This window comes from Sorghum bicolor, chromosome 3 (genome assembly GCF_000003195.3).
Source record: "Sorghum bicolor cultivar BTx623 chromosome 3, Sorghum_bicolor_NCBIv3, whole genome shotgun sequence".
In the NCBI taxonomy this organism is placed as follows: domain Eukaryota; kingdom Viridiplantae; phylum Streptophyta; class Magnoliopsida; order Poales; family Poaceae; genus Sorghum; species Sorghum bicolor.
The window spans coordinates 5,575,439-5,592,605 of NC_012872.2; the positions used below are offsets into that span (position 1 = coordinate 5,575,439).

The 17,167-nt window shown below is 46.4% G+C and overlaps 4 protein-coding genes across 4 annotated transcripts; 2 read left to right on the forward strand and 2 right to left on the reverse strand.

Annotated features, from left to right (window-relative positions):
- On the forward strand, window positions 1,040-8,040 carry LOC8059126 (kinesin-like protein KIF27). Its single transcript, XM_021458033.1, has 18 exons — window positions 1,040-1,330; window positions 1,778-1,987; window positions 2,150-2,245; window positions 2,406-2,458; window positions 2,595-2,691; window positions 2,945-3,018; window positions 3,490-3,601; window positions 4,112-4,222; window positions 4,803-4,879; window positions 5,437-5,503; window positions 5,817-5,882; window positions 6,007-6,114; window positions 6,262-6,392; window positions 6,549-6,615; window positions 6,706-6,773; window positions 6,879-6,975; window positions 7,167-7,237; window positions 7,332-8,040. The coding sequence occupies exons 1-18, from the start codon at window positions 1,178-1,180 to the stop codon at window positions 7,723-7,725; spliced, it is 2,052 nt and encodes a 683-aa protein (XP_021313708.1). The 5' UTR covers window positions 1,040-1,177; the 3' UTR covers window positions 7,726-8,040.
- Window positions 8,817-10,209, reverse strand: LOC8075134 (dirigent protein 10). The gene has a single exon (XM_002457274.2). It carries the CDS (start codon window positions 10,114-10,116, stop codon window positions 9,013-9,015), a length of 1,104 nt encoding a protein of 367 aa, XP_002457319.1. The 5' UTR covers window positions 10,117-10,209; the 3' UTR covers window positions 8,817-9,012.
- LOC8059127 (G-type lectin S-receptor-like serine/threonine-protein kinase At2g19130) lies at window positions 10,879-13,975 on the forward strand. Its single transcript, XM_002455129.2, has one exon. It carries the CDS (start codon window positions 11,234-11,236, stop codon window positions 13,877-13,879), a length of 2,646 nt encoding a protein of 881 aa, XP_002455174.1. The 5' UTR covers window positions 10,879-11,233; the 3' UTR covers window positions 13,880-13,975.
- Window positions 15,483-16,235, reverse strand: LOC8075135 (histone H3.2). The gene has a single exon (XM_002457275.2). The coding sequence runs from the start codon at window positions 16,155-16,157 to the stop codon at window positions 15,747-15,749; it is 411 nt and encodes a 136-aa protein (XP_002457320.1). The 5' UTR covers window positions 16,158-16,235; the 3' UTR covers window positions 15,483-15,746.

Genomic DNA, 17,167 nt, shown 5'->3' on the forward strand with positions numbered 1-17,167 from the left:
CTAAATTACCGAATTTTGTAAAATTCGACCGGAATTTTTTTAGAGACTAGCACATGAAGTATGCTTTTCTTTTAAAAAAAATAGATTTAAACAAGTATCAGTATGATTTATGATTACACATCTATTGAATAGAAAAATATGCAATATAAACAATAACATATGTATTAGTATATAATGAAAATTTGAGTTTTTCTTTCGGCCACCACTGAAATTCGTGAAATTTCGGTGAAATTTCGCCGAAATTTTGAACCCTGAAGACAGTAGCCTATGCTTTGACGTGAGACTGCTGAGAGGAATTCTCTTTTCAAGGAAAATGGCAGTGCTTTGCATTTAAAGTCTTACACAACATAGAACATACAACTATCTGTTGAATAGGTGTAAGCTGTTAGATTCATTAATCTTACAATTTTCTTATTTTAACCTAACATATGCCTGATTCATGTCCAGGGAATAAATAAACTATCTCGAAATTAGCTTTAGGCAAAAGCATAACATAGGCCATATCGGCCTAAAGATGGGCTGGGAAGCACCATTTCGTGATCCAGAATATTGACCATTCTGGGCTGGAAGTATATCGGGCGGGAACACTACTGCAGGCCAGTATGAATTTGGTCCAACACTGGCAGCAAGGCCTTTAGTCCAAGTCACTGCAAGCTTTACCTTTCTGGATGGATCAAAGAACAAAAAAGGAAAATGCATTCCTTTGCTTTTAGTTGTAGCAATTTCGCAAAAATGATCATGTGATCTGCAAAGCATAAACCTATTAGTAAAGCTTCTTCCAAAATAGTAGTAATTCTTAGTAAATCCAAGCTCAATCACATTCACATGTGGAATGAGCACATGACCTCACCCTTTTCCTGTGGGCCCCAGGCAATGTTGCTATCCGTCTGGAAACAGACAACAGAACTGCTTGGCTTCTTGTTTAACTGAATGAACAAGAACACCGCCTTTTTTTAGATTAAAAAAAACACCGCCTTTTTGCTTTATTTTTTCTTTTGAAATCATAAATATGCCAAACATTTAAAAAAAAAGGAAGAGAAACGGAAAAGAGCAAGCCGACCAGCAGTTGAGGTGTTCAACTCTGAGAAAAGCCTGAAGCCTGAAGCGCCTCCCTGAAGAGAAGCGACCGCCCCACCTGCTACTCCCTTCGCCGTCGCCACCAGGTCGTGATCCCGCGATGTCCTCGTGGCTGCGGAGCGCGGTGAGCAAGGCCGTCGAGGCCGGCGGCCGCAGCGGCGTGGCCCGCACGGTCCTCGGCTACGCCGACGCCGTCGCTCACCACGCCGGCCAGGCCGTCGCCGAGGGCGCTAAGATCATCAACGAGCGCATGGTGAGCGGATTCCTCTCCGTGCCCCTGCCCCCTGTCCCCAGACTCCGTCCAATTGGCCTGGAAACGTGTTTCGTTTTTTGTTTGTTGCTGATGAGGCGGAGGTGTTTCGTCCAATTGAGAAATAAATCCAACTTATAGGGCGGGGGTGCGGCTCGCGTGTAATTTGAGCTCCTATTCTACCTTCGTCTGGTCCAATCTATGTGGTAGCTTCTAATTCGGAGTAACGATGGAGTAATGAGTGATCTGTCAGTGTCACACTTCCATGTTCTAGAACGGGGGTGGCTGCTAAAAAGGGGGAAATGGCTAAATGTTGGGGCATTTAGGGTTCACGCTGGTGCAGTATGTATAGACTGACTGTCCTTTATATAGAAAAACCCTTGTATACTGGTGATGAAATGACTCCATCTGAGGAACATTTGTATTATGCTTTTGTTATGGGATTTGCAGAGCACTCAGAACTACAAAAGTGTCAAGCAAACAGTGAAGCGATTGGAAGAGGTAGCGGTTTCATCGCGCGGGGATGAGAGAGTTCAAGCGCTAAGGCGCTGGCTCAGAGCCCTACAGGAGGTCGAGGCTGAAGTTGGAGGTTCGGGTGGGTCTCCCAGGCAAACTGCCCCTTCAAGCGAGCCAAACTCCTCAAAAGCATCATTGGCCAAAGTATGCATCTGCCTATCAGACTTCATGTTCTTGACTCTTGGGTTTTGCCTATTCATACAGGGAGCTCATTGGATTTGTTTTGTCATTTATGGCATATAGGCAGCACACTTATGTGCTACTCTGGTTTTCATCCATGATAACATCGTAGACACATCTCTGCAGGTTTTGTTTTATGATGCTGATATTGGAGGGCCTCCAATGAACTTCCGAGATGTATTCCTTTATAGTCAAGCACTTGAGGGTATTACGTTGTCCATGGTGAGTTCAATTTATTCTATCCTGGCTGTCAAGAACTCAACATACCATCTACACCTGTATAACCCAACAAGAAAGTGCTTGCTGTAATAGATCTCCGTTGTTTCTTGTACCACACTACCACTGCTACAAGTTAAGCGTGGCTTATCTTTTCCTTATCCAGATTCTTGAAGCTCCTAAGGAAGAAGAGGTTTCCCTTCTTCTAGAAATTTTCGGGTGAGCTTATTGTCCAAAAGATGTGCCTATGATTTTGCTATTTTTTCAATAATCCAATCAGTTTTCATCTCAGTTTTCAATATTTGTTTTCTTCATGAGCATCCTCTCCATTTTAAATGACAGTCATTTGCTACAGAATATGTCTTACAGGGGGGAAAGAAGTTAATAATGCCATAGTGAGCAGTATACAGGACTTGGCAAAGTCATTCTCAAATTACCATGATGAAGTCCTGGTATGTCTGCCAGTTGTCTGATAAACTTATATATAAGGCTAAATTATCATGTAATGCTTGGTGCAAAGCGTTCTAATTATTCAGCAGTTTTTATGTACTTGGCAATCCACAAGAATGTAATTGCAGTTCATGTATACTTCTAGTCTTCTTTCCACTTGATTTGGGCTACATTCCTGGAGAAAGAACGGTGTATTTATTTTGCATATATTGACTTTTCTTGTCAAACAATATTCTTATATCTGTATACATGTAGGTGAAACGTGAAGAGCTACTTCAGTTTACGCAAAGTGCCATTTCAGGTCTAAAGAGGAATGCTGACATTGTGAGGTGACTACTATTCTACACTTCTACTGATTTGCTCATGAAGTTCTGCGTGTGTTCTCAAGGATCGGCCAGCCCGATATGATGAAAGCAAGGTTTGCACACGCGAATAGTAGATTGATTATGAGAGTACAGGGTGCTAAAATTAACACCAATCAACACAATGTACGTGGGGCACGTGCACGTCCTGGGCCCATTTGACTGTCTAACAGTAAACATAAAACATCATCTATATTTCATGTGTGATATGATATTAGATTTAATTGTTCCCTTCAGAGTGCCAATAAGGATTTTAATCAATCAGGGACCCATGCAATTTTCTAACATAAATATGAAATATCCTCAGTCATCATTGCACTGTGACTTATAGTTTTAGCCTGTAACATATGGAAAGCCTGAAAGATTAATTAGTACTCTTGCCTTTGTTTTTGGGCTATTATTATTTCTTGTTACTCTAATATGCATATTTCATTTCAGGATAGATGCTGAAGCTGTAGAATTGTGGAAGAAACTAGATGAGAAGGAGGAATCACGAGTTCAATCAATTGGTGATCCTGATAAAGTTACAGAAACGACTTCAACTGTTGAGGTGTGTACTCTTTGATATATGTTATAATTAAACTACTTTGTTTTACTTTTTTTCTGCAGTATAATTTGTCAATGTTTGGTTAGATGTTCACAAAGGCATTTGGGATCTATCTATAAGCAGGCACAGTGTCATTATCAAGTTTTTAAATCTCCTGCTAGGCAGCTCAAGTTATGTACAATTTAGTTTGGCTCTGCTATTAGCTATTTGAGAGGCCGTCCGCTAAATGCCTTAGCCGGAGCTTTGAAACATTGGTCATTAACTCATTATGCAGACATACACTTGGCTTTAGGCTTTTAATTATTTCATTTAAATTTCTTATGATCCCAGGCTCATTAAGCAATTTTAGTCAGGCAATTTCAATAGCAAATGGCTTCTTCCTTGAACTAGTGTTGTACGTTCAATGCCAACCAGTTTGTTTTGATCTGTTGCATCCTTTTATTAGTAACTTTGTTCTCCCTCCATAATGCTTTTAATTTCAAACAAGCTAACTCTGTTTTTCACCTTGTTCAGTCTTTCAAAGAAGCACTCACCGAAGTTCGATTCTGCTCTAGAATGGAGGAACTTCTATTGAAGAAAAAATCAATTAATACTGGGGACTCCTTAGAGATCCACTCCCAAAAGGCATGTTTATTTGTGATTTTATGAGAATTTCATTTTTCAGTTAGATACACCTTTATATTCTGCTTATATTCAGTCTCACTCATAAATTGACCAAACACACGGTTGCTGGACACTTGAACAAAAACAAAGGGTAGTGATAGTTTAGTAATCTCTTTGGTGCTAACTATTGCGACCATGCATACTTTACTGTTCTTTGTTTTGTTCTTGGATCTTCATTTTCTGAACTTAATCCTTTGAAGAAAGTGAATTTATGAGCAATGGGACTCTGAGCTCCACAAACTTTTCTCTTTTACATTTACTTCCCATTGAATAGTCTATATCATCTGCGGTATGGCCTATGTTTGTTGTGGCACGATAACCATGCATGTGTATTTCCTTCTAAATTATTGCATGGGCCAGGTGAGCAATCACCAATGTTGTACTGTAATTGTGTAAACGTTTCATCTTACCTGTTGCATTATTTGGATTTGCAAATAATAACTTGATATTCATTCTGGATGAACTCTGCTTATATATATGTGGACATTTGATGAAATACTGTTTGCTATATATACTAACATAATGGGCCAAAATGTTGCAGGTTGAGAAATTAAAGGTATTGGCGACTTCCCTTGCTAATTCATCCTCCAAGGCAGAGAAGCGTATTTTGGATCACAGGTTTAGCTTAACTTTTCTGTAGCCATATTTTAAAATCATTTGTTGATTCTTATTAGAATATTGAATATTTTACAAATTAAAGACTCTGCTTTCCCTTTTAGTTTATGTTTCTGGCGGATGGAACTTCTAACATGTATGATCCTAGTACATATGGATTTATTTTAGGAGATAATCATTTGAAAAAGGAACACCCATATTAACAACGTCTGTCTATGCACACATCAAACTTCAACTATATTTGTTGTGACAGTACAATCTGCATTCTGTGTACTTGCCAATTCAATTTACATTGCCTCAAAGTATAATGCCAGAGTTGCTGTGCTTTTGTTTAGATATTAGTTAAGCTCTTTTTTCACTATATCAGCAGGATTATCATACTTAAGTCCTGGTTTATGTGAAATCTGTTCACTAGTGAGTACACCATGAATACAAGTCATGTTGTTCACTCGCCACTATTGTGGATTTATGATTTTTTCTGAATTTTGTTTGGTGCATTTTGGAACAAAGAAATTAATGTAGAAAACTATCCGTTGACCTTTCCATTTTTGCTATTTCAGACGCCAGAAAGAAGAGGCTCTTAATTTTCGTGCTAAAAAGGAGAATGAAGTGATTGCTGTTGAGAAGGTAAGAATCCAAGCTCGTATGTAGAATCCGTTCGTAGCTCTGATCTACTATAAAAGGCCACACGTCACATAACGTAGAACTCTGATTGCATTTCCCTTCTAGCATATAATTATAACTATGCACCGTTATTAGCTTTTTTTTTCAATTTATTTCATTGCATCTGATGGCTGCATGAAAAGCCATTCTGCATGCACAATTCACGTGTATATCTATATCTGTGGTACTTTATAAAATGGATGCACATATATGTTTTGATTTGTTGTAATCTCTTGGTGTCACAAACAAATCATGTTTTCTGATGTGTCTCGTGTAGGATTTGACTACTGAAATTTCTGCATTGGAGAAGCAAAGGGATGAACTTGAGGCTCAGTTGAAGAAGGTACCTTGTCCTGAGACCTCTGTGGAAGATTTTATTTTCTTCTTGTTTTCTCCTGTCAACTATTTTGCGAAAGTCAAACATGTTTTCTGGTCTTGATTTGTTTTCAATATTTCATGATGAACAGGTCAATATTTCACTGAATGCTGCTGTTGGTCGACTCAAGCAGACGAGGGAAGAGAGGGACCAATTTCATGAAGCAAACAACCAGATGATCTTTAGTTTACACGCGAAGGTGGGTACACTTTGCTGATTTTTCAGTTTTTTTTTGACTGAATATCCTGTTTCAGTTTTGATCCTGCTGTATTTGATGGGATCGAAGTTTATTATCTGTTTTAAATATATTGACTAGCTTGATATTTTGTTTTCTTCATCAACTCAGGAGAATGACCTTTCAAAATCTATTGACTCATGTAACATGGAGGCCAGTGTAGTCAAGACTTGGGTAAATTTCCTTGAGGATACATGGCAACTTCAGTCATCATACAATGAACAGAAAGAAAATAAAACGAAGTATGTAATTACTACAAGTTTCAACCCTTTTGTCCTATTATTACGCTTCTCACCCTGTTGTGAAGTTACGATCAGAAATTGCATGATTCATTGCTGTTGTGCTGAATATTGTGACAAAATAATATGTTGCCTGATTCAGCTTTACTTTTTGTTTAGTGACGAGCTGGAAAGATGCACAAGCAATTTTCTGAAGCTGACCAAGCGTCATCTTTCTTATTTCAAGGTTATTGGTTGAATATATGCTGTTCAAGCATTGTACTATTAGAGTATATATTTGATTCCGTTTCTCTTATGCATCCTTTTTCTTGGGCAGGAAGTTCTTAGCCCATCAATTGAACGGATCCGCACATACGTGGATAATTTGGCACTCTTAAATTCTAGGTTGTTTACTTATTCTTTGTAATGTCTTACATGTGCTCTTCCTTTTTGTATAACAAAAATAGAACTAATGGTTTTGCAATATGTGTTTTGAACCAAATTTTATAGGGAGGAGTCAATTGAACATGGAGGGGATGATGAGGTTTCTGAGAAGACAAGTCCACAAAAATCCCTTGAGGAGGAATATTTGGAAACTGAAAAGAAGGTTCCTTTTTAGTACCTAGCTTTTAATTACACCTGAACTCTTAACCAGATGTTGTTATGGTCATAAACCTGCTCAATAGCTGTCTTTGTATTATAATTCATGCTATGAACATATATGGTTTTTTAGCCTATTCAGCTTTTTATAGAGATTACAGATTGGATAGCTGGTTGACAATGTTCCCACATTTTCAGATCGTAATTGCCTTCAGCATTGTAGATCGCATGAAGAAGATGTTTTATTCTGAGCAAGGGGCTAATTCTAGGTACTCCTGACTCCTCATCTTTAATTACTCAGTCTCTTTTTCGTGCTTGTGATCCCTGCAGTTGGACAAACCACCTTTCCCTCTCAATTTTCAGGCAAGATGATGCAGAGGTCAGGACCTTATTTTCAGATATTGATAAACTGAGGGAAGTATTTGAGTCGGTAGAGAGGCCGACACTAGACATTGAAGTCCGCAAGGCAAAGGAACCAATGAAGGAAAAGTCTGGATCGAGTCGTTCAACCAAAGACAAATCTGAATCGAGTCATTCACCTGTTCAGGCACCCTCTTCACCCAAAGATGTGCCTGTGGACTCTCCGAAGTCTCCAGCGAAATCTGAGCTGATGCTGGACACAGATTCAGAGCTTGCAAAGTTAGAATTAGAATTTGGAAAAGTTAATAAAGACCATGAGGAGATAAGCGGTTGGGACTTTGACGAACTTGAAGAGGAGCTGCGAGCTGACATATCTAAATCAGACAATCCAAAATAACCACGCTCGTCCGACATTTGTGAACGCATGGCACCCAACTTTACATGTGCTGGCTTTTCTGAAAATTTGTACAGACTTTGAATTGTTGAATGTACATAGTGTTGTTTCATCGTGTCCATGGACGTTCTATAGATTATACTCACTGCATGGGAGATGGAGATTATTACACTGTACACTGACAGGGCATTAGCTTATTTGTTTGTTCTTGTCATGTACATTCATACATGAATGAATGAATGAATGCATGAATGGTGAACATTATGTAGCATTTCCACATTTTGGACTTTGAAACTTGTATATTAACTAAAGATAAAATTCTCTTGGGGTCTCTGACAGGTTTTAATTAAGCAGAAGTGTCCAAAAAATTACTATGTGTGTTTAAGAGAAGCAAAATCTGAGCCGATGGCAGCTTATACGTTATTAATAAAGTAGGATTTGATGGCAAAGATGTCTGGACTGAACCGACTGTAGCTTAAGATATTTTAACTTACGTGTCAAGTTTTTTGGGCGTAGTTTAGCATTTATGTTTACATTGAATGTAACAAAGGTAGAATTAGATGACTGGAGATGTATACCGAAGTAATAAAATATGGTTCAAATATGTTACAAAATGTAACTTCTCACCCATATAAAAAAGAGAGAAAAAAAAAATCTTGACCACGTTCATGACTGCTCCATCTCTTTCTCCAAGCAGAGCTTGCTCTCTCACCATTGTGGTCTCTGTCCAATCAAGAGATCGCCGGTGTGATCTCTCTCTCTCTCTCTCTCTCTCTCTCTCTCTCTCTCTCTCTCTCTCTCTCTCTCTCTCTCTCTCTCTCTCTCTCTCTCTAAATTACAAAATTACAGAGAGTGCTCTGTTTAATGGCGACCTTAAGATTGTGAAATGCAGTTTCATACTTATTTGGTGTGATAGATGATAATGTAATGTGATGAGCCATAGAATAGTTTGATTTAATATAAACTTAAATCACTTATAATTTAGTCATTTAGGACGACGGTGTAGATTATATAGGTATCAATAAGGTCTGAAAGCACGTATTCGTAACCTAGTCTCTACTCATTCTAGAGTGTTTAAACATAGAATTGTTTGATTTAGCATAAACTTAGACGGTTTATATTTTAGAACACAACGAGTGTATGATATACACGTCTTCGTAACAAGTAGTACTACTAGCTAGTAATACATCAAGTTTCGCATGCAACTCATTGCTGCATTACACAACACATCAACCTCAGTTGTACGCACTTGTCGTACGTGTACATGTACACACGTACGCTCATAGTACATTACACGAGGAAGACGGTGAACTGTAGCACGGTCTCGATGCCGTCGGTCTCGAGCAGCGCGCCGGACGCCACCACCCCTCCGGGCCTCACCACGGCCACCTTGGCGAACCCCTTTGCGCCGACGTACTTCCCGGTGCCGCCGACGATGGCGAGGTGCGACTCCGAATCGACGGTGCGGTGCACGCCGAAGAAGCTGATGGTGTCCTCGAACCCACCCTCCTTGAACATGGCGGTCACCGCCACCGTCTGGCTGACGCCCTCCTCCGAGCTGGCGATGTAGAACCCCTGCGCGCGTCCCACCGCGGCGGACCCCAGCTCCGGCGCCTCCGTCAGCTCGTCGTCCACCACCGTCATGGTCCCGAAGAGGAGCTTCTGCAGCGTGGTGCCCTGCGGGAGGCTGCCGCCGGCGAAGACCGGGACGCCGCTGTTGCCGTTGCCGTTGCCGTTGCTGTTGCTGCTGATGGACTTGGCGGCGTTGGTGGCGCCGCCGAGGCCCGTGAGGAACGGGATGTTGTTGTTGTCGATGGCGCCCGCCGCGCCGGAGTTGACGTTCACGCCGCTGTTGAGCGGCAGCACCGCGCCGTTGGGACGCGCGAAGGGGAGCTGCCCGGTCACCGCGGCGTTGTCCACGATGCCGGCCACGATGCGCGCCGACGGGTTCGTGCCCCCGAGGATGTCGTGCATGAAGAACACCATCCCGTGGCCGTCCGCGCCGCCGGCTGCACCCGCCCCCATAGGGATGTTGCTGCCAGCGACCGGAGCTGCCGCAGGAGCGCCACCAGACACCGCCGCCGCAGCAGCAGCGGGGATGGCATTGGCAGCGACCGGTGCGCCATCTGCCGCGGCGCCTCCGGAGGCCGCCACACCGGCCCCTCCTGCCGCAGCCGGGATGGCATTGGCGGCAGCGATCGGTGCGTCAGCAGCCGCAGGCGCCACGGCGGGTGCGATAGCTGGCGCCGCCGCAGCACCAGTGCCGTCGTCGTCATCGTCGGAAGTCAGCTGGCGCGTCGGTCTCGCCGCGGTGGCGCTAGGCACGACGACGAGGAAGAGGAGCAGGAGGAGGAGAAGGGACGAGAGTCCGATGGCTGCTTTCTTGAACGCCATTGGAGCAGAGCAGAGCTCTCTGTTTCTAGCTAGCTCGTCCCGCTGGTGACACTGCAAGTGTTTGTGCTCTGATCAACTGAGCTGCGACTGTGATGGCTTGAGCTACCCACGCGAGATCTCTCTATATATATAACGAGCATATGGACATGTTGATGGCTTGATCGTAGAGTGGTTAGCGGTGTCGTCTCGTGGAGTTGCTCACTTGCTCATTGGGACGAACCAAATGGTTTAGTTGCACGCCACGTGTGGTGCTCTGCAAGTCTGCAAGCTTCGTTTCAGCGGTGAACACGGGCAACCTGCTCCATCCATGTCCATGTTGCCCGCTCAGAAACAAAACGGAGGCCCAGCAAGATCGATTCCGTGCGCGCAGCGGCCCAGGCTGCAGGCCCAGCCCGCCGCCGCCGCCGTATTAGCATAGCGGCAGCTGAACGCACTGATGCAGAGACGCACGTCGGTCCACCTGACGTCCTGACCGATGCAGGCTCTAGAAGACGCATATGGACCGCCAGGCCTTGTTTATAGTTGGAAACCAAAAAGATTTTAAAATTTTTGGTTACACAAATTTTACAGTATATATATATATAACATTAAATATATATATATATATAACTAATTATATAATTTATCTGTAGTCTAAGAGATAATTTTTAAATTTAATTAAATTATAATTAAAAGATAATTATCAAATATAAACAAAAATATTATAGTTCTAAAAACTTTTCAACTAGTAACTAAACATGGCCCAAGTCGCAGCACCTTCCTTTTTGCTGGGGTTGGGCACACACAGTGCGTCGCGTGAAAAAGGCTTTTGAATTCCACGGGCGAATCGAAGAAAGGCGGCGGCAAACCACGCCACGGTAAAAGGACGCAAAGCAATAGCGCACCATTGACCACGCCGCTGTGGCGCTGTCGTCGGCGGCTGGACAAACGCGGCACCATTAACCACCAGCGCCGTCGCCATCGTCGGCATCGAGACGGCGAGTTTCCTCGTCAGCCGCCGGCCGGCCGGCCGGCTGCCCCACTTCATTTGTGGTGCTGCTGACCACGTCCAAAGGTTAAAACTCCAGCAGCGGCTGCGCCCTTCCTCGCTTAGCGCAGGTGTAGCTCACCGACCACCATGTCTGTCGCTCTGCCCACCACCCTCGTCGTCCTCGGCCTCCTCAGCGCGTGCCGCTCCGCCGCGACGACGGACACCCTCTCGCCCGGCCAGGTGCTCGCCGGGGACGCCACGCTGGTGTCCAACAACACCAAGTTCACGCTCGGCTTCTTCAAGGCTCCCGACGGCGCCGCCGCCGGCTCGCCCGACAGGTGGTACCTCGGCATATGGTTCACCGCGGTCCCCGACCGGACCACGGTCTGGGTGGCCAACGGCGCGAATCCAGTCATCGACGCCGACGCCGGGTCGCCGGAGCTCACGGTCTCCGGCGAAGGCGACCTTGCCGTCGTGAACCAAGCCACCAAGTCGGTGACTTGGTCCGCCCACAACAACACCACCGCCGCCGCCAACACGAGCACCACCACCGCCATCGCCGTGCTCCTCGACAGCGGCAATCTCGTCCTCCTCGACGTCTCCAACTCCTCCGCGGCGGCGCCCCGGCGCACGCTGTGGCAGAGCTTCGACCACCCGACCGACACGCTGCTGCCGAGCGCCAAGCTCGGGCTCAGCAAGGCCACGGGCGTGACCACCCGCCTCGTCTCCAGGAGGAGCTCGGCCACGCCGTCCCCGGGGCGGTACTGCTTCGAGGTCGACCCCGGCGCACCCCAGCTCGTGCTCAAGCTCTGCGGCGACTCGTCGTCCTCCGTGTCCGTCGCCTACTGGGCCACCGGCGCGTGGAACGGCAGGTACTTCAGCAACATCCCGGAGCTGGCCGGCGACGTGCCCAACTTCAGCCTCGCGTTCGTCGACGACGCGACGGAAGAGTACCTCCAGTACAACGTGACCACGGAGGCGACGGTGACGCGCAACTTCGTCGACGTCACCGGCCAGAACAAGCACCAGCTGTGGCTCGGCGCGTCCAAGGGCTGGCTCACGCTCTACGCGGGGCCCAAGGCGCCGTGCGACGTGTACGCCGCCTGCGGACCATTCACGGTGTGCAGCTACACGGCGGTGGAGCTCTGCAGCTGCATGAAGGGCTTCTCGGTGAGCTCGCCGGTGGACTGGGAGCAGGGTGACCGGACAGGAGGATGCGTAAGAGATGCACCAGTGAATTGTAGTGCTGGTAGCAGCAATGGCAGTCGTGCACCGTCTTCAACTGATGGGTTCTTCTCCATGCCCGGCATTAGGTTGCCTGACAACGGGCGTACCTTGCAGAACGTGAGGAGTTCATCTGAATGCTCCACGGCGTGTCTGAACAACTGCTCGTGCACTGCGTATTCCTATGGTGGCAACCAGGGGTGCCAGGTTTGGCAGGATGGGCTGCTCGAGGCGAAACAGCCGCAGAGCAATGGCGGCGGCGACTCTGTTTCTGACGTAGGAACTCTCTATCTCCGTCTCTCTGCAAGAGAATTTCAGACATCCGGAGGAGGAGGTACGAATCGAGGAGTGATCATCGGCGCCGTCACCGGTGCGTGCACTGCTGCCTTGATTTTGCTGGTGCTGGCAATAGCATTGATCATCCGGAGGAGGAAGAACACCAAGCAGAACGATCGAGGAGGTGTCGCCGCCGGTGGTGGGCTCACGGCCTTTTCATACAGAGAGCTGCGTTCCGCGACTAAGAATTTCTCTGAGAAGCTCGGGCAAGGCGGCTTCGGCTCCGTCTTCAAGGGGCAGCTGCGGGACTCCACCGCCGTCGCGGTGAAGAGGCTGGACGGGAGCTTCCAGGGGGAGAAGCAGTTCAGAGCCGAAGTGAGCTCCATCGGCGTCATCCAGCACGTCAACCTGGTGAGGCTGGTCGGCTTCTGCTGCGAGGGCGAGAGCCGGTTCCTCGTCTACGAGCACATGCCGAACCGGTCCCTCGACATCCACCTATTCCAGAGGAGCGGCGGCGGCGGCGGCGGCGGTGTGTTCCTGGACTGGAGTACCCGGTACCAGATCGCCGTCGGCGTCGCCAGGGGTTTGTCCTACCTCCACGACGGCTGCCGGGACCGGATCATCCACTGCGACGTGAAGCCGGAGAACATCCTGCTGGGCGCGTCGATGCTCCCCAAGATCGCCGACTTCGGGATGGCCAAGTTCGTCGGGAGGGACTTCAGCCGGGTGCTCACCACGATCAGGGGCACCAAGGGCTACCTCGCGCCGGAGTGGATCAGCGGCACGGCCGTCACGCCCAAGGTCGACGTGTACAGCTACGGCATGGTGCTGCTGGAGATCGTGTCGGGGAGGAGGAACAGCGCCGCCGGCGAGGAGGACTACCGCACGGCCGGCGGCTCTGAGAACGGCGGCGACGACGCCGGGGAGGAGGAGGAGGAGGAGGTCGCGTTCTTCCCCATGAAAGCTGCGAGGGAGCTCGTCAAGGGGCCGGGCGTAGTCAGCGTCGGCAATCTGCTGGATGACAAGCTCTGCGGCGATGCGGATCTCGTGGAGGTGGAGAGGGCCTGCAAGGTGGCGTGCTGGTGCATCCAGGACGACGAGGCTGACCGGCCGACCATGGCGGAAGTGGTTCAGGTGCTGGAGGGCGTCTTGGACTGCGACATGCCACCACTGCCGAGGTTGCTTGCGACCATCTTTGGGAGGCCACACTCGTCTACAGAACAACAGACAACTTCGGTTTCAGACACGTCAACGTTAGCACCATTTACTAGTGGTAGTGGATCACTTAATTAGTTTAACAGTATATTAGTATATGCTTCTGCTTTTTCTCCAAATAACTGTTGTACGGTTGGCCTCAGTAAAATTACTGTGCACGAAATTGAAGTTCCACGGCTGTTGTACTATTTTTGTTTGTATTTGACAATTATTTGTTCAATCATAGACTAACTAGACTTAAAAAATTTGTCTCTCAAATTATATGCAAACTATACAATTAGTTATTTTTTTATCTATATTTAATACTCCATGCATGTACCGCAAATTCGATGTGACAGAAAAATCTTGAAAACTTTGAAAAAAAAATCAGGAACTAAACCGCCCCATAGTCTAGGATAAGGATGGCAACGGGTCGGGTTTGGATCGGGTGGAGTCTCCGTGCACCCAAAACCGAAACTCGAAGTCGAAACCCAAAACCAAAACCGGAACCAAATCGGGTGGAAATTTAGTACCAAAACCTAACCCGCGGATACCCAAAACCCGAACGGATACCCGAAACCCGAATGGTTATCCGAAACCCGCGGATATATAGACACATATTCACATATATAAACAAGATGCAACAAATAATAAATATTTTCATGAGTTAACTTTGAATAAATTTAATAATCTAAGTAAATAAATTATTATTATCATATTATAAAATATAAATTTTAATTCCAATGATTTACTTCGGATATCCATTGGATATCCATGGATGGAAAACCAAACCCGATCGGTTTCGGGGCCCCGAACCCGAAAACCGTGGACAAAAAACTACCACCAAAACCAAAACCGCTGGACCCAAAACCCGCGGATATCCGAACCAAAACCGATCCGCTGCCATCCTTAGTCTAGGAAACTACCATTTCATTTTATATCTTGAATGAACTTCAAAAACAGAAGAGAACTTTTTGGCTAAAAAAATAAGTTTTGTCGATTAGAAAATTATAGATACCCCCTGGGCATGGTTTATGGTTCCATTTTTCAATTTTTCGTTCCACAAATAATCTAAATTTTGGAAGTTTGGTTCCAAAAGGTTTAACAAATTCTTTACATAGCACTTTATTTATTTATTTTTTATATTCTTGTCAAGGGTGGATACTATTTTTTCAAAGGACAAATACTAGGCAAAATCAGGGTCTAAAACATAATTCAAATTTATGATCAAGGCCTTGTTTACTTCCTAGAAAATTTTGCAAAATTTTTCACATTTCCCGTCACATCGAATCTTTAGACGCATGCATGAAGTATTAAATATAAACAAAAATAAAAACTAATTGCACAGTTTGGTCGAAATTGACAAGACGAACCTTTTGAGCCTAGTTAGTCCATGATTGGACAATATTTGTCAAATACAAACGAAAATGCTACAGTGTCCATTTCCCAAAATTTTTCGGAACAAGGCCCAAAGGTGCCCGCTGCGTTGTTACTGTACTGGATAGAAGAAAAGAAAAGATATAATGTGTCATTCTCTCTAAAAAAACAAAGACAATCAAGGGAGTTAATTCTAGGTTTTATTCTACAAAAAAAAAGAATTCTAGGTTTTATTGAGATGGGAAGTAGTAACTGGACGAGGCAGGTCGCGCCCCACTATATAGTTATAATCATATGGCGAAATCCGAATCCATCAAGCGCGATATGCATTAATAGTAACAGTCACATTCTTAGTAGTAGAAAGAACAGACACATCACAATATCACACACTGCAGCCTTTGCAATAAACAAGAACCAGAAGCGACAATCACACTGCGTTGCATTGCATCAAGACCCAACATATCCAGAACATTACCATTCCTACACGACAGCACACTGCAAGGAACGAGTGGTCCGGCCCATCTACTACAAGTAGTTCTTAGCACTGCAGAACCAGAAAGGCCAAGGAAGAGCAACAGAGAGCGGAAGCTCAGGCCCTCTCGCCCCTGATGCGGCGGGCGAGCTGGATGTCCTTGGGCATGATGGTGACGCGCTTGGCGTGGATGGCGCAGAGATTGGTGTCCTCGAAGAGCCCCACGAGGTAGGCCTCGGCGGCCTCCTGCAGCGCCGCCACGGCGGAGGACTGGAACCGGAGGTCCGTCTTGAAGTCCTGCGCGATCTCCCGCACCAGCCGCTGGAACGGCAGCTTCCGGATCAGCAGCTCCGTGCTCTTCTGGTACTTGCGGATCTCACGCAGCGCCACCGTGCCCGGCCGGAACCGGTGCGGCTTCTTCACGCCGCCGGTGGCTGGGGCCGACTTCCGCGCCGCCTTCGTCGCCAGCTGCTTCCGCGGCGCCTTGCCGCCCGTCGACTTGCGCGCCGTCTGCTTCGTGCGGGCCATCGTTGCCGGGCGCGGGGAGATCGGAGGTGGATTTGGGCGGGGGATGGGAGATTGCAAGCTGCGACGGCGATGCGGTCTGCCTTGGGAGGAGGATTTGCATTTATACTGGTGGCGGAGGGTGTTCTTGGGCGGGCATGGAGGGACGGCGAAAAATTTCGGGAGGCGCTGGCGCGGGCGGGCGGAGAAGTTTGGGCCGTTGGATCGGGATGGACGGTGAGGGTAGCGCTGCTGGCGGGGGACGATCCGCGTGCTCGGTGATCTGCGATGTGATTGGCTGGGAGGGCTTCGATGAGGATCGCTGGCCCCATCTAGTGGTTTCGGCCACGGTTAGGGCCCAATTCCCACCAGTCGGTTCCACGAATGTTAACGGGCTGTGTCACACAGCCCATCGTGGAGAGTGATTCGGACCTCAGAAACTTTCAGGCCCAAATGAATGGTAGCCCGCTTAGGAACGTCATTCTCTTCTTTGAAGCCCAGCACTTAGGCGGATACATACAGGGGCACACAGGCGCGTGATGTAATACTGCTGGACATTTTGCTCAATAAAAAATTTAAAAAAAAAACTGAACCTGGACATCCACTCAAAAAAAAAAACTGAACCTGGACAGAGCTTTCTTTTGTATTCTTTGACCACAAATATGTCGCGCCCACGGTTAACTGAATGTCTGAATCATGTAAACCATGGCAAAGAGTTTGTAGCTCGAAATCCAAATGCAGCTTTCCAGCAGGCAGATTATTGTTTAGTTGGCCATCATAGAGAAGTTCTATGACCATATTGGCATACTGATACATGTGCCGTGAACGAGAGACACAACCACCGCGACGAAAACACACTGTTATCCTTTTCACTTGGAAAGGGAATATACAAGAAGCAGTAAAGAAGAATAGCGAGCTCCGAAGTCCATTTCTAGTACTTCTTGGAGCTTTGAACTCTGTTGATTAGATGGGTGCAAATAGCCATAAATTTTGGACGAAAAAATCTCATCGTATCAACTTATTGCAGTGATTTG

Excerpts from the sequence above, each read along its gene's own strand:
- LOC8059126 (XM_021458033.1), top strand. The coding sequence starts at position 1,178 with ATGTCCTCGTGGCTGCGGAGCGCGGTGAGCAAGGCCGTCGAGGCCGGC. Across the intron at positions 3,602-4,111 it reads AAACGACTTCAACTGTTGAG|TCTTTCAAAGAAGCACTCAC; the intron begins GTGTGTACTCTT and ends CACCTTGTTCAG. Across the intron at positions 6,393-6,548 it reads CAGAAAGAAAATAAAACGAA|TGACGAGCTGGAAAGATGCA; the intron begins GTATGTAATTAC and ends CTTTTTGTTTAG.
- LOC8075134 (XM_002457274.2), bottom strand. The coding sequence starts at position 10,116 with ATGGCGTTCAAGAAAGCAGCCATCGGACTCTCGTCCCTTCTCCTCCTC.
- LOC8059127 (XM_002455129.2), top strand. The coding sequence starts at position 11,234 with ATGTCTGTCGCTCTGCCCACCACCCTCGTCGTCCTCGGCCTCCTCAGC.
- LOC8075135 (XM_002457275.2), bottom strand. The coding sequence starts at position 16,157 with ATGGCCCGCACGAAGCAGACGGCGCGCAAGTCGACGGGCGGCAAGGCG.